The following is a 23,482-nucleotide window of genomic DNA, read 5'->3' as shown; positions in this document are numbered from 1 at the left end:
CTCCTTATCTTAGGAAGGATGTGCTGAAACTGCAGAGGGTTCAAAGGAGATTCACAATAGTAATTCCAGGATTGAATGGCTTGTCATATGAAGGCCCTGTATTCACTAGAATTCAGAAGAATGAGGGGGTGACCTCTTGAAGCCTATGGAATGGTGAAAGGCCTTGATGGATGGATGTGGAGATGATGGTGGAAGAGCTAGGGCAATTAAGACTTCTGCACAGTATAGTATTTTATGTACTTCCAGTTACCAAATAACACTTAATACCACTGAGCTACTACAAAGCTAAGTATTCTTATTTCTGCTTCCCAACCATCTTCCTATTTTAAGTAACATACAGCACTGCGTGAAAACCTTACACATCCTAGTTTTATATATATAGGCCTAAAACCTTTGCACAGTACTGAATTATTAAAGGAGAAAATCACAAAAACAAAGAATACAAAAAACATTGCTAGATTTAACCCTTTGAGTGCAGAATTTGTTCAACAGAATCTTGCAAACCAGATTTTCCATTTCTATTTAACAGACTTAATCTGTCATGTGAAAAAAGAATTGCACTTGAAAACAGAAAACTAATCTGTATTTTCTCATGCAATTTATTTTTTGTGGATAATTAGCCCTTAAAAGGTTAAACAAAATAACAGTACACACATAACTCCGATGAAGCACACAACACAGCAATAAGTTGAGGCCAAACATTGATATGAACAGAAGAAACAAATAGCTTCTTGTAGCCTGCTCCGCAATTCTACAAGATCATGGCTGATTGAGGACCTTGGTACCATCTGCCTGGATAGGCTGCATTTTCTACAATTCTTTTAATAATTAAGCATTTGTTCTGGATATACTCAGAGGCAGCACTGACAGCTCTCTTGGACACAGAATTCCAAAGCTTTACTTCTCTGGGTGAAGAAATTGCATCAGTGCTGGATGGTCACCCCCAGTGGACTGATAGCCGGAGCGAACACCATCACTTTATCAACCATGTCAAGCCATAAGACCATAAGATATAGGAGCAGAATTAGGCCATTAGACCTATTGAGTTTGTTCCCCATTTCGTCATGGCGGATCCATTTCCCTCTCAGCCCCAAATAAGCCCTGCAAGAATTTTGCACATTTCTATGAGATTAGCTACCAAAACACTATGACTGCTGTACTTGCACATTCACCTTCAGAGATTTGTGTAGCACATCAAGGTCCCGCTGACCACCAACAACTTTCAAGTTCTCATCATTTGAAAAAAAATTGTCCTTCTATTAGTTTCGACCAAAGAGATTGACCTCACATTTTTTCCCACACGCACTATTCTATCTGCCAAGTCCCAGCCCATTCAGTCTGATTACATCCTCTGAGGCATCTCCAAATCCTTCTTGAAAACCTCGAGCAGACTTGTCAAAATACGTTGGCTCCATCCAGTCCTACCATCATATTCTAAATGCAAATGATTTACTTGTTTTCTTTCCATATTATCATGTATTGTATTGAACTGCTGCTGCTAAGTTAATTTCACAACACATGCTGGTGACAACAAACCTGATTCTGATTCTAAAACCTATAAAATTATAGATGGCATCCATTGTTTCCACCATCTCCATACCCTCCAGCTTTAAACACTCAAGATGCAGGTCATCAAGTTCTCTGGATTTATTTGCGGGCAAGTCTACTAGTTACTTACATATAAACCTACAGTTGGGATCATGTAGACCCGCTTATTATATAAATAAAACTCACACAAGCATGATAAATTAAATATATATAAATAACTTTGTAGCTTATAAGTGCTAGGCCACATAAAACAAGGGTCTGACTGACTGCTTTCAAACATGCTTAAGTGTGCAAATGTATATAGCATTTAATGTAGAATGAAATCATACATGGTAAAAATCCACCACCATCCTTTTGATTAGTAATTAAAATGGACAACATCAACAAGGACATCTTTGTGTAATGACTTAAGGCCCTGCAGTCAATCATAAGTTTATATTAAAAATTACCAATTGGTGCCAATTTTCCTGATGCAAAAGTAGTAGCCTAGATTTTTTTTTGCCCTGTTATACAGGAGACCACTTGTAATGATGGGATCTAGTTTAGATGAGCAATTTGGTCAGTTAAACTAAATCACAATTTTATAAATAATGTTCCTGATTTCAATTGTATGTTCATTGAGAGAAAAAAAATACACCTAATAATTTTCAAAAATATTTCACAGCTTTAAATACACTCAGTGGCCACTTTATTAGGTGCCCCTGTACAGTTGCTTGTTAATGCAATCATCTATTCAGCCAATCATGTGGCAGCAATTCAATGCATTAAAAGCATGCAGACATGGTCAAGAGGTTCAGATCAAACATCAGAATGGAGAAGGAATGCGATCTGATCGATTTTGACCATGGAGTGATTGTTGGCGCTACACAGGGTAGCTTGAATATCTCAGAAGCTGCTCACCTCCTGGGATTTTTACAAAGAACAGTCTCTAGCGTTTGCAGAGAATAGTTAGAAAAAAACAAAAAACAAAACAAAACATCCAGTGAGCAACAGTTCTGTGGGCGAAAACACCTCATTAATGAGAGAGATCGGGGAGAATGGTCAGTGGTTCAAGCTGACAGGAAAGTGACAATAACTCAAATAATCAGGCACTATGACAGTGGTGTGTGGAAGAGCATCTCTGAATGCACAACATGTCAAACCTTTAAATGGATCAACTACAGCAGCGAGTTCCACTCCTGTACCTAATAAAGTGGCCACCAAGCTTAAGTATTAGATTACCATGCAAGGGCAGGAAACATTAAATTAGGTAGATTTAAGTTCCAATATGGACCTACTATTTGTTAGTTAGATTGTGTTGTTCCTCCAGCTTATAGAAACAAATCATTTGGGTCACCTCATGCAGGACACATTACATTCTGCAAATTATCATAGGGTTAACGTGCTATCCAGCACGGACACCAAAACACAAATATGAAACAGATTTTGAATGTTCACAACATGCAAACACCCCAGCAATTGGTCAGTGAATTCACACTATAATATCAGGAAGCTGATTCACATACACACAAAAATAAACTCCTTAATGATCACATGCATTAACAAATTGTTTTGTTGTTACTTTTCTCGGGGAAGGGTATTGATATTAGCACCATTTAACAATGGAGTATTTAATTTGCTCCAAGGATGCAAGGAAAACTGAAACCATATCAAAGAAAGCATGTACAATGATTGCTAGAAATGGGTTTAAGAACTCTTATATTTCAGGTTAGGGGAAGACTGCCATAATCAAGTCTTGAGACTGGAATAAATACTTCATTAACGGATAGATCCTGGTGAGCACAGAGGTGATTTAGTTTGGAACTGGCAATACTTTTTTTATGAAAGATATGAAAAATTAGTTCAGGGTGAAACATATTCTGCTTGTGCATTTATAGATGTGTTATTCTGCACGTGGTTCAACACTCCCTACTCATGATCCACAATCATACCAGTTACCAAATTTCACGACACATGCCGGTGATAATAAACCTGATTCTGATTTCTGACTGTTGATGCTAGACAGGTTATTACTAAGTGACACACTAAAAGGGAGGGCCCTCTTCATTTTCTCTTTATATTACAGTCCCAACGTACAATCTAACTCAGCAAGCAATCTGTTTCCAAGCCATCATCAAAGCCACTAAGTACAGGCCCATAAAATTCCAAGAAGAGCAACCAATGAATAAGAAACAATCAGGTTTCAACTCAACTACCAGTCTGCAATTCTTGGACCGTAATGGATACAATTTGCATAATCCTGCTCTTCAGATAGTATTTCTACAATAAACATCTTACAGCTCCTGTTCCGGTTCCCTTTGCAGTCATCCTTCAAGTGTCATATGTTATATTTACTGCCCAGGCTTGCATACCGAGACAGGATCCATGGTCGACGCTGACCGATGGATGCCTCCCTCACGCTTGAAGCATTCAATATTTGCTCTGGGCAGTTTTACTTATGAGCAGTAGGTTTTGGAACATCTGGATATGCGTTTCATATGGTTACACTAACGTGCATATTAAATTCAACCTACCTGCTGTGACCGCTGAATGGCAGCATCTATAGCTTCGACCTTCTGTGTCACCGTGTCACTGACCGTTCTGTAGCGCTCGTTGGCTTCTGCCACTTGCCGATCCAGACCCTCGCGCGCTCTCCATGGCACCAGCTCCAGTAATGCGTTGCTCACTTCATTGATTGTGTCCAGGACCAGCCTGTATTCCATTACTTCCTTCTTCAACTCCTGAACATTAAAGTTGGTGAATCAGTTCGACAAAACACCATCTGCCTTAACTCAACTCAACATCAGATTTCCTGCATAGTCGTGGGGCAATTTTATCAAAATATAATTTGGCAGAACTATCATTGTTTATAAACTCAGACTGTTATTTGCTCCCTTTTTTCTGATTAACTATGAGGTTTCTAACTACTAGATTGACCTTGTTGCTGTTCCTTTATGTGCCTTCTGGTGCATCAGGTGGCAACCTTGCCATCTCTTTAGCATTCGTCTATGTTCTTTAGCCAAGGCTGAGTTGCTACCTCAACACTCAACCAGCATGACGGAAAGCCTGCAAGAAGCCTTCTGGATTCCAACCCGGACCCACTTGCCTCAGACACCACGACACCACCGGCCGTCTACTAGATTGATCACAGAGTAGGTTAAAATGTCGGCACAACATCGTGGGCCGCAGAACCTGCACTGTGCTGTGGTGATCGATGTTCTGTGTTAGATAAAGGATAATAGGATACAGTACACCTAAATTTCAAAAGGTATTACATCAGTTCCAACACAAATGGTTGTTATATAACATCAAGGGGTTAGGATTATCATATTACCATGGTTAAAGAAAACAAAAACAAGTACAAGTGACTCCCACGTTATAGTCCTTTGGCCTTAAGGAAATCACAAATTACTATCCAAAAACTGGAGATATGAATAAAACAGCCAAGTTGGTGCAGAGTCTTTCACTGATTCTGTTAGGGGTTTATTGAGTATGCCTGTAAGACAATGAATCTCTATGTTGTATATGGTGACATTTATATCCTTTGATTATAAATTAACTCTGAAATTCTGCTCTAACTGAATTTACATGGAAAACGTAATAAATAAATGCAACCTGCCTTTTCCCAAACAATGACTCAAAGCCATTTGGGAAAGTGAGCCAGTAAAAGAATATCTGAAGTTCCACATGGGATAAATGTGCTAGACCAGGTTGCTGTGTATTTAGTAATTCAATAATATTTGAGTATATAGGTTGATTAAGCATATGCGATCATTTAAATAATTATGGGTCATATATAAAAATTGCATATGTCATCACTCTACCACATAATATGTGCGCGCTCTGCTTAAAGTAAACTCAAAGCTTAAACCTGCATTCCTGGACCCCGTGTTTTCCTTTGGATTCGTTTTATGCTTTGAAGATCCAAGACATAACAGAGGCGGTGGCAGGAAATGCAGGAATGCAAAGGACAGAAGACAATTTTTTTTTTAAGCTGTAAGAAACCAGCCAATGTTTGTGTAGAATGAAACCAAGGTGAGAAGATTATTGAAATAGAAACAGTTAATGTCTGGATTTGGCAAGCAATTCTGATGGCAAATGATACGCCAGCCTTTATTGCAAAGGATCTGAAGTTCTAATTTAAGGCATTCTACATCTGAAGTGGTTTTGGATTGAGTACTGCTTCTAGATCAAGCATTCTACACTGGGATTGAGTATTGTATGCAGCTTGGGGACTCTACACCTAAGAAAAGATACTCTCATATTAGCAGCATATTGATTCATGGAAGTAGGAGAGCCACTGGAGAACATGTGCACAGCTATTTAGAAAAGAGGTGATGCTGGTGAAACAATTCATTTGAAAAGGATTGATGCTGAGAGCTGTGCCTGCTAGACAGTGTGGGTCAAATTAGAATCCTAGACATTTCCAAATGAGATGAAGCATTTTTATTCTGGTCAGAGCAGTGAAAATCTTGATGGCTGTCAATGACCGATGGTGCTCTGTGATTGACAATACTCAAGCCTGAGATCAGTGGATTTCAGAAGATAACAGAATCAAGAGATTCAAGATGGGTAAAGATACTTGGGATATAGAATGCATATTATTTTACTGAACAGCAGAGTACACTTGGAAGGTTCTTTGACCTCTTAATGCTATTTTTTTTTTGATTACTAAATATTATCTTATTTTCCTTCCTCTCATAGCTTGCTGCTATTAAGTCTGGGTGACTGACACCCAGAAGGTGCTTACCTTCTGTCTCTCATGGAGCTGTGGGATCTGCTCTCCAATTGGTGACTGTGGAGTGGTTGCAGCAAGTTCAGCTTCCACTGAATCGAGCCAGCCACAAAGCTCTTCATTGAAGGCCTGGAACTTTGTGGCAAGTTGGAGGACCTGCTCCAACGTTTTCAGCGCCCTGGAACTAGAAGTCGTAATCTCTGCATAACGACTCTTAATGCCATCCAGTTTCTCCTGAATTATGATCACCTCTTCACCTACGGAAACAACATTAGTGAACAAAATATTGGGTGGTTAAACGCAAAGAAATAGGAATATGTAAATAATCAATGAACACATTATTTCACCAGGTATTAGAAGTTGCATTCTCAACAGTGCTTTAAAACACATTTGTTTTAAACACTGCTCCAATAATTGATCAGAGTAAGGGAGAAATTCAAAGTTCAAAGTAACTTATTCTTCCCAAAGTACGCGTACTGTATGTTACCATATACTACCTTGAGATTCATTTTCTTGCAAGCATTTATAAGAAAAAAAGATATACAATACAATTTTATGTAAAACAAAGACTGTCAAACACCAATATGGGAAAGACCAATTGCACAAATAAAAATAATACTGGGAACATGAGTTGCAAACAGCTCTTGAAGTAGGTCTGTAGGTAGCACAATCGGTTCAGAGTAGTGGTGAACGAAGTTACCCACACTGGCTCAAGTTACAATCTCAGCAATAAGTAGCAGATGTGAGATTTTGTCTTGCTTGCAAGACTCTGAGCATTATTCAGACCAAGGGTTCCCAATTTGGGGTCCACAGACTGCTCTGCTAATGGCTCGAGGTCCATGGCTTAAAAAAGATTTGGGCCCCCTGATTTAGACTGTTTCTCTAGAAATTAATTTCAGACTTCATTTTCAAATGCATTGGGGGGGGGGAATGGGGTTAACCCCCTCCCTTTGAAATTCATTTCAGTGGAATGCATTTCAGAGCCAGACAGCAACCTTCCTTTGCAGTGGCATAACTCATTTAACACAACCAACAGGGATGAACTGCTAAGTATGCATCTCAAAATTAACCAACCACAAAATGGCACGTGTTCTCATTCAGCATATTTGCACCTAAAGCTTTTTCACAAATAGCCATATCGCTCTGCAAAGTCAGGAGAATGGGATCGAATTCATTCAATGGTAAGGGTATCATTAAAAATACACCAGGGAGACTAGGGATTGATAACGGCATGCAGTGCTCTATCTCATATTTTCTCATCACGTTCTTAACCTTCGTCATTGTGCACTCAGATTGTGTGTGTGAATAAATAAAATATTTTTTGATATACAAAAACTTGTTTTGTTCACCAAATAACAGTTACAATTCAAGACATGAAAAGTCCACATCACAAAAGCATTTCTGAAGTTGGCAGACAGCAAAACAGTATGCAGTGTCACCATGGAAACATTTGTCAAGAGGATATTAAGGACAGGGGTGATAAAATGCCAAAATTAAAGTTTTTCTTATACTTCATTAAAAAATAGACCATAATTATAAATACTAAACTTGATAGGAAGCCACTAATTCAAAATTAACAAAATGTAGGTTGCTTTGTGCAATGGACTTCAGAGAACCATAGATAACTAATATGCAGGTATGTTACCTGAGAACTGCTCAAGTTAAAATGCATCTGAGAAACAGAACTGAACACCTGCTGGTCCTTTTTTGAAACGCCTCGTAAAGTGCGGTAACAATCTTGCACCATATTTGGAAACGTTTCTCAAATTAACACATGCTAATTTTGAGGACCTCATGAAGAAAAGGTTGACTGTAAAATCAAATATGCTTTAGGCACGCTCCTATTACTGCTGGCATAAGATGACAGTGATCTCATTCCATTTAGTGCTGCTGGATGGCATGGTGCCTCCCTGTCCCAAAGTTACAACATGCAAATTCACACCCACAATTTCTCCCAAGTTTCCAAATAAGGCTCTGCCATTAAAGGCTGCACTGCAAAGATTAGGGAGGAAGTTTTAAAAATAATCGAGTGCTCAATTCTGCCAACTTTTAGCTGCCAGTTCAAGAGAAAGATGTTGCTGGGCTGCACGCTTGCCCTCTTTGATAGAAATATTTGATCAACAAATATTACATTCTAATTATAACTTTTTAAAAGCTTTGGACCTTTTTTTGTTAAATCAGAAATGGACAATTGAAACTTCAGAAATTCTGTTTCTAGTGTAATAGAAAAGATTCAATTGATAAAAAGTTTTTAAAAAGTTATGATTAGAGTGTAATTTTCTATTTTAAAAGGCCTCTTATTGCCTTGGTGAACATTAATTGACGTGTTTTTAGGGAGTGCATTCACTGAGGATATGAAAGGGATTTGTTCCAACTGCAACTCTTGATGCCAGAAACTGGGCAGATGGTGTCATTATGTACAGATCACAATGGATGCTGGAGTTTCAGTGACAACACAATGGCAACATAGAATCAAAGACTTGAATAAAGTTTACATCCTTAAACAAAGAAAAATACTTTGCCATTTATTGTACAAGTTCAGTAAACTACAGCTCCATGAAAATATATGTAGAAATTAGACATCAAATGTTCAAAATAATTGTAAATTTTTCTGAACTGTTACCTGTGGTTTGTTTAAGAAGGGCCTGCCCGTTTCTAACTGCTTGATCTACATTCTTCTTCCGGGATATAATCTCATCATTCAGAGCCTACAAAAAGATCATTGCAGCTGCTTAGTAAAAGGATGGTGAGGTTTCGTTCCTATGGCAACATCATTCCTACTTCTCATGGTTCTAACACCAGGGAACTGAAATTGAACTGCAGCCAAAGGAAAGTAAATTAAAGAGCAGCTGCTTTTACCAGTGCTGAAAGTACAGTGAAAGGAGCAGCCATTCTTTAAACCTCCGCTTGCAACACACGCACATACGCCTTCCTCAGCACTAGCTACATCATTAAATTACCTTAGGCTAAAATTAACCTGAAAATTAATTGTAGCATAGCTGTTTCATGCACCAATTATGAACTGTTATTGTTAAAACTTGCAAAAGTTAGAGCTCTGAATCAAAACTGATGTCATTCACAATTAAAATGCAATTTGAATGAGGGAAATATACTTTTATTAGAAAATCCATAGTTAAAGCTAAAATACTAAATATCTTACCATTTATTTCTTAGTGCTTACTTAAAATATCTTTTCCATTTATTTTTTTTTCTTCCAATTAATTTAATTACAGCAGGGGGAGCAACGATTTACAGTACCAGCGACCCAGGTTCAATTCCCGCCGCTGCCTGTAAGGAGTTTGTACGTTCTCCCCGTGACTGCGTGGGTTTCCTCCGGGTGCTCTGGTTTCCTCCCACAGTCCAAAGGCATACCGGTTGGTAAGATAATTGGTCATTGTAAATGGTCCTGTGATTAGGCTAGGGTTAAATGGGGGGGGGGGGAGGTTTGGTGGGTTGGGCAGCATGGCTTGAAGGATCTACTCCGCACGGTATCCCAATAAATAAATCCACAGAACCCCCTGTTCCAAATGTGTTTACTTCAATTGACTACCATCGCAGGGTTAAGTGGGTTTGAGCTGGTCTTCAGCAGGTAACAATTAAATGACTATGTAATGAAGAATCAAGGCAGTGATAACTTCAAAATAAAATAATCTTTTTTTAAAACAAATGAACATACTTACAAAATGATCAAGGTGGTGTGATGATGGTGACTGCTTACAGTGGATTCTGGTTAATTGGGCCATCGGTTAATCAGGGCAGCTACTTATTTTGGGACAACTCTTAAAGAACAGACACAAACTGAAAAAACAGCCACAATTCCCTTCGCTTGTTAGGGACACTATACCACTTATCTGGGACAGAAGACGGCTAGTCACGTGCACTTGCGTGGCTGTTAAGACTCTACACAGTGCTTAGAGTGAACAGTTGTGCGTGCTTGTACTACGTTATCCATTTTGGTCGATGGACTCCAATTTGAAAGGCAGTGATTTTTTGATCATTTTGTTTTTTTTAAACTTTGAGACCCTTGCCTTGAAAAGATTTGACGCTGGCTGAAAAAAAATTAACCTACTCATTCAAATTAAAAGCCATCTGCCTAACCGCACTCAACGTCAGCTGGCAGAGATAACTGGAGTGCTGAAAATCCATAACTGCACGCTTGATACATCAGCAAGATAAACTGCGAGAAGAATGGGCAGTACGTGAGGGACAACGGGAAACATTTCCAAAAACAAAAGCGTGAAGGTAAGCATCCGGGTGTTGACCAGGCCCTCAATCAATGGTTTTCCATTGTAACTGGGCGAGGTGTGCGTGTCAGCAGACCACCATTAAAAAAACAAGTCAGAGGAGCTAGCTAAGATGGGTCACGAAAATGTAGGCACCACAATTAATTCAAGAAAGCACACGGTAAGAAATGCAGTGCTGATGCTTTAAGTGAAAAAACATGGAAACTCCAAAATTCCCTGACTTGCTTCAAAAATATTGTGCAGATGATAGCTACAATGCTGATGAAACAGGCCAACAGGCCTTTTTCCTTTTAATCGCACCACACCGAAATATTCCCCTTGCTACAAACACGCAACACTATCAGGCTCAAAGAAAGCAATGGATCATATAAAGGTGTTGAGTTGTTCAAATACTTCAAGAACTGACAAAAAGAAATTTTTGGTTATCGGGAATAGCTTGAAACTTTGATGCTTTAAGGGGCTAAGAGTGGATAACTTACCAATCGAGTACTATGCCAGTGCACACTTAATGGACGAATTCCTCCGTCTATAACCATTAGGAGCTAATACACAGTTTTATAACGGTGTAGTAATATTGCAGTGCTCTAATTGGATCTGTATCTTATTAAAATACAGCATTCGTTACTCAGTTAAACAATAAGTTCATCTTTTTTTTATATTTCTTTAACTACTTCCATGAAACTTCGGAGAATTGGGTCAGCTGCTTATTTGGGCCAAAATGTACTGGTCCCAATGTGTCCCAATTAACTGGAATCCACTGTATATTTGAATTTTTGGCTGCTACATTAATCTGACTTAATACTTCATTATATTTTTACCTTTTTTTAATATTTAAGGATAGCATAATGTGTCAAGGCAGATTGAGACATCTTGCAGTGTAGATGAGGAATAAAACTCAAGAGAAAAATTCTGTTAGGTGAAACGGAGAAAAAGTTCTAGAAAGTCATGGTCATTCACAGAGGCAAGTGGGAGAATGGGAAGGTACCAGGTATTTATGGGGTGGGGGGAGTTGGTCAGTCGGTCGGTCTGTTGATTTGAGAGGGGCGGTGGTGGGGAAGAAGGTTATAGATTGGAAGAAGGGACATGCAGGAGATAACATTTGCATGGCAGTGAGTTGGGTCCATGAACAGTGGTTGACAGGTGGTGGGGTCAGTTAGGCAGGGCATTGTAATTCTTGGTCAGCAGGGTTTACAAGGTTGAGTGGGTGAGTAGTGGAGATGGGCTTAGATTTGTAAGGTTCCAAGCACCAGGTTTGGTACATACTCAGGCAGGCCATCTTAAAGTTATCCTGCTGCTGAATAACTTTGTTGGACTGAGACTGTTAGCATCACCTGGCAAAGCTTTCATGTATATGCCCGACTTAGAAAATGCCTGAACCCTTCAACTGAATGTACACAACTGAAATTTCTGTTGTGGCATGAATTTACTCAGGAACCATTCCAAATATTGTTCTATGCAAGTAGGCATTTAAGCCCATATTTTTAAGGAATGTTTAAATAAAGTTGGTTCTTAACAAGTTAGTTTGGAAAAGGCTTTTTTTAAAATTGCACCTTTAATAATCCTTGGAGACACCATGGAACATGTGCTAAAATTCAACCAAAAACTATAACAGAAACAATGTGAAGAAACTCAAATCAGACTAAGTGAAAATCAACATAAAATTCGAGACACATAGATTAAATTAACCAAATTAATACAACAGATGATAAAACGAAAAGGAAAATTAAATGAAATACCAGCTGCTCTTTGTGTTGTTTAAGCAGGATGTCAGGTTTGTAATCTTTGATGGCCACTAGACTCAGTTTGTCCTGAACGTCAGCCAGCCAATTCAACACCTCCACCTCCTCCTCTCCAAAGATCTTGGCATTGGCAAGGGCTTGCTGGAGCAGGACTGCCTTTCGGCTGCACTTGTCCCTAATCTCCCTATACCGAGTCTGGATAGACTCCAACTTGTCCTCTACCATTTCCTGGTCTGGTTTTGCACTCAACGTCATGAGAAACTGGCCGACATCGACCGCCTGGTGCACGCTCTCCGTTTGGTTTGTGATGTCATCCTCTAATGCCTGAACCAAGGATAAAATTATAGCAATGAAGAAACTGAATTGAAAAATCTGAACAAAAACAAAACGGAACTAACATATGAAAGACATGCATCAACATAAATACAGTAACTTGTGCTTAGTTTGAATCTATAACACTGCAAATTTTTCCAAAGCGTTGCAAAAGAGAATGGAGAATAAACATTTAGGTTATGCTGGAAAATCTCCAACTTAGAATTGATACAATTCTTATAGGCCTTAGTAGAAAAATCTAGGCTATACACCAGCAAATTTGACAAGGCTTAAAATGTTCTGCAGCAAAAATTATGACAGCCAGGCCAGATAACAAAAAGATCTTGATACAACTTCAAAGAAATTTTAAAAACATTTTTCAAGTTAAAAGCAAACTGTAATAAATGAGTTCTCTTGGTGCAAGAAAGCAAACATCTGTGGAGCTAATTCTTCACAATTTAGTAATGCAGAAAACATTTCCACTTATATTCAACAGCATTCTACATTAATATTGCACAATTTAAAATAAAACCTGAAGAGAATGAAGTTTAGCCAAAATATTGAGTACAGATTACTTATAACTGCACATTGGAGACTTTCAAATCACTAATTTGGGCATTATTTTAACACATTATAAATATAAAATAAATACTCCAAACAGATACTCCTATCCATAATTTCATACTTTGCTGTATAGTATCTCATAACACAGATTATTCCTTTGGCCACAGGGACCATTTTGAGTTGTGATTTTCACAACATTCCCAAGGATGTTGCTTCTTAATCACCAGCACGTGGCGAGAAGTTGTAAGTGAACAGTTCTCCCTATTTTTCAAAATAACGCTCGTCTCAGCTATTCCCTTTGAATAAAATCAATTAGCACAGCGGAGACTGAATAATTATAAATCTATTTACATTCTTAAACTGCATTCCCAATGAGCTAGCTCAGCCAGTGAATGGATGAGGACAAATTAGCAAGGGTCAATGTTTTGTAGAGTTTAGCTGGAATCAGTTCTGAAGGAGAGAAAACAAGCTGGATTCTATCACCTAACCGTACGGTAAATTTTATTTGAATATGAACGTTCAACTAAGACATGATTGGTTCAATTCTGATTCCACCTCTTCCTTATCCTCTGCTGCGATTACTGCCAACTCTAACACTGCAATAAAGGACACCTGCATGAACCACAAGGGGATCCCTGTGGATAACTAATAAATGAGGCAAGAAACGAGAGATTAGAAGAGTCTTGATTAGAGCCCTGTTGCTCATGTGAATTGGTGGGGGAGGGTGGAGGAGCTCCACAAGTTACAAGATATTGTTTTTTAAAGGAGCTAAATTTATAGAAGTTTCTTAATTGAAACAAAACTAATGCAGTAAGACAAAATCCTCACATTAAATTTCTTTCAATAGTGGGGAGGTGTGTATCATATGCCTTTATGAAGTTAGCACTAAAGAGATTTTAAGATATGAGAGTAGATTGTTTATGCAACTCGCATAAACGTTTTTGAAAGAATTTGCAAAACTGTTTAATTCACATACACTGCCGCAAGACTTTTACCAAAGATAAAGTCAATGTCTATTAATTCAAACTGACAAATTCTGGCTTATTTGCAACAATATTAATATTGCTTCTTTTAGCACAACGGCATTAAGCAAGTGGCTTACTCCTGGTTCATCTTTTCTTCTGTGCAATCCATGAAAAATTTAAAAAGGACAGCACTTTTCTCTAAACAGAAAGTGTGTACATGCTGGAAATCCGAAGCAACACACACAAAACACTGGAGGAACGCAGTAGGTCAGGCAGCAACTATGGAAAAGAGTAAACAGTTGACATTTCAGGGTCGTGGCCCAAAACATTGACTGGTTATTCACTTCCATAGATGCTGCCTGACCTGCTGAGTTCCTCTAGCATTTTATGTGTGTTGCTTTGTACTTTTCTATACCCAAATATTTTCTGCTACTTGCTCTATCGGTTGCATTTTGTTTAATGAAGGTTAGCGATCTTATCTCAGGACTGCAATTACCTAAAATTAAACTGGAATCCTGTGTACTTCAGAAACTTATGCTAAATCACTGGGATTTTGTACTGTAGGTATTTTCCCCCTGATCTAATCGGTTCTTATACATTTTTACATTTAAACAAAACAAAAAAAAATTGCACCATGAGCACCGATGTCAATTAAAAGTAGTCCATAAATGAGTTTGAATTGATACTGAATATCTCTTACCTTATGGCGTGCAATTTGCTGTTGTATTTTAGCGGTTTGAGTTCCGACAGGTTCAGAATTGGCTAATTTTTTCTCCTTGCTGGTCAACCAGTCATTCAGGGGTTCTGCTGTTTCATGGAACTGCTTTGCAATCACCAAAATATCCTCTAACTGCTTCTGCCTGTATGGATATATAAAGCAAGGTGATGTGATCGTTCAAGTTAGCTTGAAGTATTTTTGTAGTGGGAATATTTATATAAACAGAGTCACAAATCAATATAAATCTGAAGTGACATTTAATATATCCCAATTCAGAAAGATCAACCAACGATTCTCAGCTAAGATACCTGACCAGGCTGTGGCAGCTTAAACTGTTAAGGCGTATTCTGGAGTTATGGCATATAGAAGATAATACTTTTAACAGCAGCCAATTTTCAGACCTGAATGTGGATTGTCGACTGAATTTAAAATGCAGCCCTGAACAATAGCATCCCTGGAGCTACAGACTAGAGTTGACTGCAAACCAGACAATGCTGATAAACATTCATTTTGGATGTCTGGAGTGTGGGTGTCAAGACATAGGTGTTTGAAAACTATATGTAATTCAAAGGAAGCACTGTAAATACACTGTAACTATAGAAGTGTCCCGCTGTTACCTTTGATCTTCAGCATATAAAGTAACATGTAGTATTGGGTCGAGCTGTCTGCTTCTTCCAAGAGCATCTCAATATGATGCTTGTTGCTCATTTTTGCTGAATAAAACACTTCCATATTTACTAGCTTCAGTGTCTCTCTAACCCGATTTAGAAAGAACAATTCTCAGCTAACCCTACCTGACCGAGTGGTGACTGCTTAAACTAGTTACATTTTTTAAAAAAATCTGCTTTCATATCACGTGACCCCACACAAGAGAAAATCAATATGAAGACATGACTAGATCAGATCAATGGGGTCGTCAATTAATGATAAACACAAGAGATGCTGGAAATCCAGAATAACACACACAAGATGCTGGAGGAACTCAGCAGGTCAAGCAGCATCCATGGAAATGAATAAACTGTCATCGTTTCAGGCCTAGATCCTTCACGTATCATCAATTAGTTGGAGTTTTTAATGCATCAAAGCTTTTGCATGAGAGTTCACAAAATTGCAGCATCTTCTGCAAACTTCCAGTGGCATTATACCTTGAGAGTGAGGAACAGACTGGCCCTGGATCTGCAGAACGTATAGCTCAGATCCAAATGTTACTACACAATCATGGATTCAGAAACTTTTACTGAGCTACAGGGCAAGGAACATTTAATTTTAAATTTATCCTATGTGAATACTGTGATTGAGAGGAGTGCCATAGAAACTGTGTGCATCTCTGTGCTGTACTTTTCATTTGCAAATGCCTATATAGAGGTATTCTTTTTACAAAGCCGCATCATAAGATTCAAACCGAGTCTTACTCATATTCCTAGCACTTAAAATAAAACTTTCAGGAGCAGCACAGTAGCATAGTGACACAGGTTCAATTCTCACAGCTGTCTGTAAGGAGTTCGTACGTTCTCCTCATGACCACATGGGTTTCCTCCCGCAGACCAAAAAGGTATCAGTTGATAGGTTAACTGGTCATTGTAAATTGTCCCTTGATTACGTTAGGATTAAATGGGGGATTGCTAAGCAGCGGGCTCGAAGGGCCCACTCCGCACTGTAGCTCAATCAATCAATAAATACATACAAATGAATGAACTGTTCTCCTAGAGGGACACAGTTGTGCATTGCTTTACAATGCCAGCACCTACCGATAGGGGTTCAATTGCCACCGATGCCTGCGAGGAGTGTGTACATTCTCTCCATGACGTCCTTCCTCCAGGCCCTCTAGTTTCCCTTCCCATACCAAAACGATGCACAGGTTAGCGTTAGTGAAACGTGGGCATGTTACGTTGGCACCGGAAGCGTGGTGGGCTGCCCCAACATAATCCTCGGACTGAGTTGGTCATTGATGCAAAATAATGCATTTCACTGTACGATTCGATGTACGTGCGATGATCAAAGTTAATCTTTTGAGTCTTTAGTGTATCCTCCTCAGAAGAAATGCTTACATTTCTTACAAATTACAAATCCTGAACACTGAGTACACGAAAGAACTTAAATTGGGGTAACTATTATTCTGGGTTGACATTAGGCTGTTGTAAAGGATGTCAACAGTGATCTGGTCTGCAGCTGCATATCTGCATAATTCACAAAATTATTAAACCAGAAATGCAGTCATGTGTGTAGGAACACAAAAAATATTACAAAACCTTATTCTCAGTTCGCACACAGAGAGCTTGTACAAATGCTTTTAAAGTGAGCAGACACTGAGATTTTTTGAGTTCAAATGCAAAAAGAAAAAGCTTTCTTCTATTAAGGCCATTTCTATTTTCAAACATATGGAGTTAATATAATCAACAATAAAGATATAGGTCAATTTTTTAAATGCTGTCCTCTGACATTGCTTCTATAATGACATTTATAATTTTAGAAACGCAAAGATCTATAAATGTTTTATTTTCCTCCCATAATACTGATAAGAATCTTAGCAATTACCACATTATTGTACTATTATTTGAGCAAGGAGGTTTTGGGGCTGGGTTCTGCCAGGAGATTCTGACATTTCAAAGTTGAATTTCTGACTATTTCCTGCATAAATATCACCAAGTGAAAAAAAAGCCAGAAAGTGAAAAATCTTAAAAACTTGCAGGGTATCCGTCAGCTGTCATTTCATGACTACGGTCGGCTGCTGGACACCTCACAGAATCCAGCAGTAGATGATGGTCTAACACAGTTCTCCAGGACTTACAGAGGAAACTCACTGTTGAAATCTTGTCAGGTTACACCAAGTGCACACACAGTGACAAGTTCATTAGAAAAGAGATGAGGTCTGAGAAATAAATTAATTCTTCAAAAGATATAAATTGCTTAAGCATGATTTGGTTTTAATAGTTTGAAATGTTTCATTTAATGTCCTTATTGATAAAATTATTTAAATTCTTCAAAGTGATTTTCCAGTGATAGTGGAAAGTGCTGATATTCTATTATGCAAGCTCCCTGCACCATGCAGGTAATTACCATCCAGGTTTGGGAATGCAAGTTGACATCTTTAGGTTGTGTTGATTGTTAACAGAAATGATGCATTTCACTGTATGTTTCTATGTACATGTGATAAATTAATGAATCTGAACCTGAAGTACGAACCTGTATTAGATAGGTTTGCACTCACCATGTTGGTCAGTGACAAGGACGGGTGCAGACCTGATGCATTAAAATAAATCAGAAAATATCTGGACCTCAAATTCAGTGCCTGGCTAAGCATGACTAGCTCTCGAGCAGTGAAGAATATTTTTATACCATTTGAAGAGCACCTTGTTTGGTTTCTACCGGAATGAAAATAAAAGAGCCACGTACCTTGCAGCAGCCTTGCTGAGCAAGTTGTCCCATCTCTCTCGCAGATTTTGCAGTTGTTTCTGTATCTTATCCCTCTCTTCAGTTTCGGCAGACTCAGCAATCCTCTCTCCCTCTGCCTTAATAATCTCCACTGTGGATTTGCGATCATCTAGCAGTCTCTGCAGGAGCTGGGTGGGGGGGGGGGGGGGCGGGGTAAGAAAAATAAATAATTAGCACGTGGCAAAGGTTTACAAGAATTTGAGATTTAAATTTGTTCTTGCTTTCCCCATAGAACAATATTATGAAGCATGGGCCCCGAACACCTAAAGATACCAGTATCTCTTAATATAGTAAAATACTTCTGGGATTTTGATGTTGCACCATTTGTGGATTTCTTGGCCCACTGGAAGCTTCTCCTGTTAAAAGCTTAAGCACACTTACATTTCATTGTATCTTACATATTAAGTTTTCCTGGTGAACCTGGTGAGTTTAAAGAAAGTAGCAAACATACAAACAGTCCAGACCCTGTCTCTGGTCACAAATCTACCCACATTCCTGTCCTCTAATGCTTTTGGTTCCAACTCCAGTAAACACCTGACCCGTCGTCACAATGCTTGCTCTGGCCATGTGCCAAACTCTTGCCTCTGCCAACACACCTTCCCTGTGCTCGGGACTGAGTGAGCTGGAAGCCTAACCATTCCGAGATACGAGAGACTGCAGATGCTGGGCGGAACTCTGGGAAGAGCAGCATCCAGGGAAAGAAAGAAAATGTCAACATTTCAGCTTGAAACCCCAAATATGGAACCTGATGCAGCGTTTTGACCCAAAATATTGATAAATTCCTTTCCTTCCACAAATGCTGCTTAACCGGCTGAGTTCCTCCAGCAGATTTTTCAGTTGCTGAACCAATAGAAAGTCTAAATAACTGGATGTTGGATTATCTGAGCTTTCCTTCATGTTTTATGAACTTCTTAAAATGCACAGAATTTTCTTTCTCATTTCTTCAACCATATTTTCCATCAGGAATGAATTTTAATGGGAAAATAATCATTTGTTTAGTGGAAGCTTTTCAATTCCACAGTATAAATAAATCTACTTTCCTTTCTCTTGTCCTGCAGCACGGCTACAGACAAACCAAAAGAACTGTCACCCAAAAATGGTTCACGATGAAGATCCCACTCTATTGATTAGATCTTCACCATCTATTGCAAAAATTAACACTTGAGCTTACGACTGCAAACAGGTTGCAGGGCATTACCTGTGGTCAACCTTTTCAAACATTCTAGATTGAAGCGCGCGCACACACACACACACACACAATGCTGGAGGAACTCAATAGGTCAGGTTATATCTATGACCTGCTGAGATCCTCCAGTATTTTGTGTGTGTTTTGCTTTGGATTTCCAGCATCTGCAGAATTTCTTCTGTTTATGGCATTCTTGAGTAATGATTTTCTAACTACAAATAGACAAACTGCACTTCCCAAAGCTGGAACTGTTCCAGTACCACCAGAACAGTCCATATCACATCTCCTATTGAACTACATCCCTTAAATCCAAAGACATTCATAAACACAACTCTGATCATCTCCACTGCGGAGAAATCATTCTTTTACTACAGTAAAACCAGGAATGTTTATTGGCGGCCTGGAACTAAGTCCCTTCCACTTGAAATCTGTGCTTGTTTATTTTGTTATTGAATCCTCTCATTCACAAATTAACCACACTATAGAACAGACAGCAAAAAGGAAAGTTGATCTTAAAACAACATACACAAGTGAAACTCGAGTATTCCAGCACTGATTTAATAATGGTTCTTTATAAACGTATCTTAAATCACATTTACCCCACTGCTAAGCCATTTTCAACAATGTTAAACATCTCAATATCTCTCATATCCTCATGGTTTAAGTGTTTTTTAAAAAAAAAGTAGTTAATTGAAAATTGATTCAATCTGGTGTAAACTGCCTTTATATATTGTCCCAAGGATGTCTTTAATTGGGTGGTCCCTCGAAAACATGGGCTTAAAATGCAGCATTTCCTTAAGAAGCCTGCAAGCAAGTCCTGAGGCAAACACATCACGTCAAGTCTATTGTCATGTAGACTGACAAATGAGTCAAGGTTTCTCCAAACCAGGGTGTAAGACACATAACACACAATAATTTATGAAAGTAAGGATGAAATCTACAGATGGATTACACATAAATAAACAGAGTGCATTAAATAAATATTGTAACGTACGGAACAGATTAATTAGTGAATGCGATGCAACAGGGAGTTCAGAAGCCTAATGGCCTGAGGGAAGAGACTGTCTCCCAACCTGACTGTTCTTGTTTTTATGCATCGGAGTCTCCTGCCTGACGGTAGAAAGTCAAAGAGGATGCTGGATGAATGGGTGGGATCCTCAACAATACTAAAGGGCCCTGTGCACGCAGCGCTCCTGATAAGTGTCCCTGATGGATGGGAGGGAGCCCCCTCAAATTCTAATCCTGCATCAATTAACCCCTTCCCACCTTTTCCCAAATCTACAACCTACTGATGAGATCCCTTCCTTCCCAACTGAATCCCACTGACTATCCTACATAACCAAACAGACTGCCCACACTTGCACTTTGGTTGCACCTGAATTTTGATGTGGGGGGGGCAATGACTATTATGATCCTTTTTCCACCGCATCTATTCTGGTATAATCTGCCTTTTTAGGATTTCATTAAGATTTCTTTAGAGTGGTTATATTCCCAGGATTGAGTGCGTTTTGAAAAGACACTTGATTAAATACTGGGAGCATCAGATTTGAACACTATGCAACTCAGGTTCAATGAAAAATTGTTTGTAAAGGACATTGGTAGAAAACTCTAATGTACCTAATGATTTTAATTATTTGTTATCTATTTCTTACGATACAGCCCTTTGAGCCATGCTGCCCAGAAGTCCCTGATTTAACCCTAGCCTCATCACGGGACAATTTACAATGACCAATTAACGTATCTACCTGTACGTCTTTGGACTGTGGGAGGAAACCGGAGCCTTCAGAGAAAACCCATACGGTCACAGGGAGAACGTATAAACTTCTTACAGGTAGTGATGGGAATTGAACCCTGGTCGCCTGTATTGTAAACCGTTGTGCTAACCACTATACTGCACCCCCTACTTTTCTTTCATGGTGAATGATAATTTTTCCTGTGCCATCCTTATCACAAACTCTAATTTCCCCCCGTCTATGACGTTGGTTCCCTTGCCTGAATGCTCCAGCCACTGATCTGCTATGCAACACCAGTCCCTCTACCATCCACACACGAGACTCGGTGGATGCTGGAAATCCTGAATCACACACATAATGTGCTGGAAGAACACAGCACATGAGGTAGCATCTATGGAGGGGAATAAACAATTAACGTTTCACAAACATGAGAAATTCTGCAGGTGCCAGAAATCCAAAGCAGCACACACAAAATGCTGGAGAAACTCAGCAGGTCAGGCAGCATGTATGGAAATGAATAAGCAGTTGATGTTTCGGGCTGAGACCCTTCATCAGGACTGGAAAGGAAGGGGGTAAGACACTAGAATAAATTGGTGGGGGGAGGGAAGGCTGAGATGCTTCAATATATGGGAAAAGAAGGGGGAAGAAGGCAGAATAAGAAAGTGGAGGGAGGGGAACTAGTACAAGGTAGAAGGAGATAGGTGAAGCTAGGTGAGGGAGAAGGTGGGTGGGTGAGGGGGGGGGTGAAGAAAGAAGCTGGGAGATGATAGGCAGAAGAGGTACCTGAGAAGAGAGGACAGTGGACGATGAAAGAAAGGGAAGAAGGAGGGGTACTAGAGGGAAGTGATGGGTAGGGAAGGAGTGAGAGGGGAAAGGAAACAGGATGAGGAATGGAAAAAGAGAAATGGGGCAGGGGGAAGAAATTACCAGAAGTTAGAGGTAGTCTCTTTACCATCTGCTGTCGCACCACCTTTCCAACATTCTGGTTCAAGTCTCGACCCTCAATCCAGCCTTGGCAATTGATATTTGCCCTAAGTCTGCCTATTATATCTCAGATGCCAACTTTAATCTAGAAGTTCCTTACCAATCTCTCAGAATGACGTTTTTGGTCTAACTTCCTTGCTGATCATGACTCATATTGAACGATGGAAATTAACTCCACTTCTTGGTCTAAATCAGACCCCAAACTGATTTACTCCTCAATAACACTCTCCTCCTCTAGACCCATGTTTAATTTATTTCCTTAAAGCAATGTGCAACGGTCATGCACACTGCTGGATTCTGCAGTGACATGGCCATGAAGAGAGCATTTGCTGGCCTGCTGCCCTTGAGCTGAGGGAAGAGGAAAACTGAACATCTGTTTCCTTACGTTCAGGCTACACATGAGCAACCTGAGATATATTTCAATGGGATTAAGTCATAACATAGTGTATCTGTAGAAAAGAAAAAAAACTTTTCCAATACTTTCATCAGGCCAGGAATCCTGTAGGAAAAGACAGAAAACAGGCATTGAAAGATGTATCATTTTTCCAAATCAGGATAGCGGCAGAAATCTTTAATTTGGCAAAGATCCAGTGGGATCCATTTGTTCATCTCTGCAAGCGGAAAATAGTCTCTTTGTAGACCATATGCTAGAAATGAGGGGAAAAAACAATAAGGTACTTTACAAGTTTGCCCTATGTTTTAAGTTTTACCCTTTTAGTGTCTGGCTATTGAAATATGATTAGCCAAGTGTGACCACAGTAAATATTGCACATATGAGCACCACTCAGTTATCAGAAAATACCTTCTGCTCCTGAATTTGTGCCTTCACCACTTTATATTCTGCTGAAGGAGGTTTCTGATTGGCAATGAGCTCTTCTGTATCAGTCAGCCAACTCAACAAAGGCTCCAAAGCATCCTGGAACTTTCCACGATGTAACAGTGCTTCTTGCAACTGTGATATACGTTCTGCCACCTGGAGGGAGAAACACAAACAGTATTAGCAATTCCAATTTCGGATTCCCCTGCTCAAGTAGAAGCATTACAAGACAGATATTCAGGGTAAACTGACTGGAGGAAAGGAGGAAAAAGAGCTGGAACGACTAAGAGTTGGGAGCTTGGGAAGAGATAAGGTGGCAGACGTGGTTTGCCATTGCCTCCTTCTGGGCAGTGTCTTCACAAGACAGGTGACTCCAGCCATTATCAGTACTCTTCAGAGACTGTCTGCCTGGCATCAGTGGTCACATAACCAGAACTTGTGATATGCACCAGCTGCTCATAAGACCATCTACCACCTGCTCCCATGGCTTCACATGACCCTGATCGGGGGGCAGAGCAGGTGCTAC

At 39.3% G+C, this 23,482-nt stretch overlaps 1 protein-coding gene across 24 annotated transcripts in view; it reads right to left on the bottom strand.

Annotated features, from left to right (window-relative positions):
* Nucleotides 1-23,482, bottom strand: part of macf1a (microtubule actin crosslinking factor 1a) — a 599,766-nt gene that overhangs the window by 93,977 nt on the left and 482,307 nt on the right. For 20 of the 24 annotated variants that reach the window (XM_063033713.1, XM_063033717.1, XM_063033726.1 and 17 more), the window contains 7 exons: nt 22,942-23,112; nt 18,198-18,364; nt 14,787-14,946; nt 12,243-12,569; nt 8,886-8,970; nt 6,278-6,519; nt 4,062-4,268 (listed from right to left, as the gene is read on the bottom strand). In XM_063033713.1, coding sequence (XP_062889783.1) covers nt 4,062-4,268; nt 6,278-6,519; nt 8,886-8,970; nt 12,243-12,569; nt 14,787-14,946; nt 18,198-18,364; nt 22,942-23,112 — 1,359 coding nt within the window. The remainder of the gene's footprint in view (nt 1-4,061; nt 4,269-6,277; nt 6,520-8,885; nt 8,971-12,242; nt 12,570-14,786; nt 14,947-18,197; nt 18,365-22,941; nt 23,113-23,482) is intronic. The other 4 variants (XM_063033725.1, XM_063033724.1, XM_063033728.1 and 1 more) reach the window with 1 other exon arrangement.

Source organism: Mobula hypostoma, chromosome 26 (genome assembly GCF_963921235.1).
Source record: "Mobula hypostoma chromosome 26, sMobHyp1.1, whole genome shotgun sequence".
Classification (NCBI taxonomy): Eukaryota; Metazoa; Chordata; class Chondrichthyes; order Myliobatiformes; family Myliobatidae; genus Mobula; species Mobula hypostoma.
This window is presented reverse-complemented; position numbering and strand designations above follow the sequence as displayed.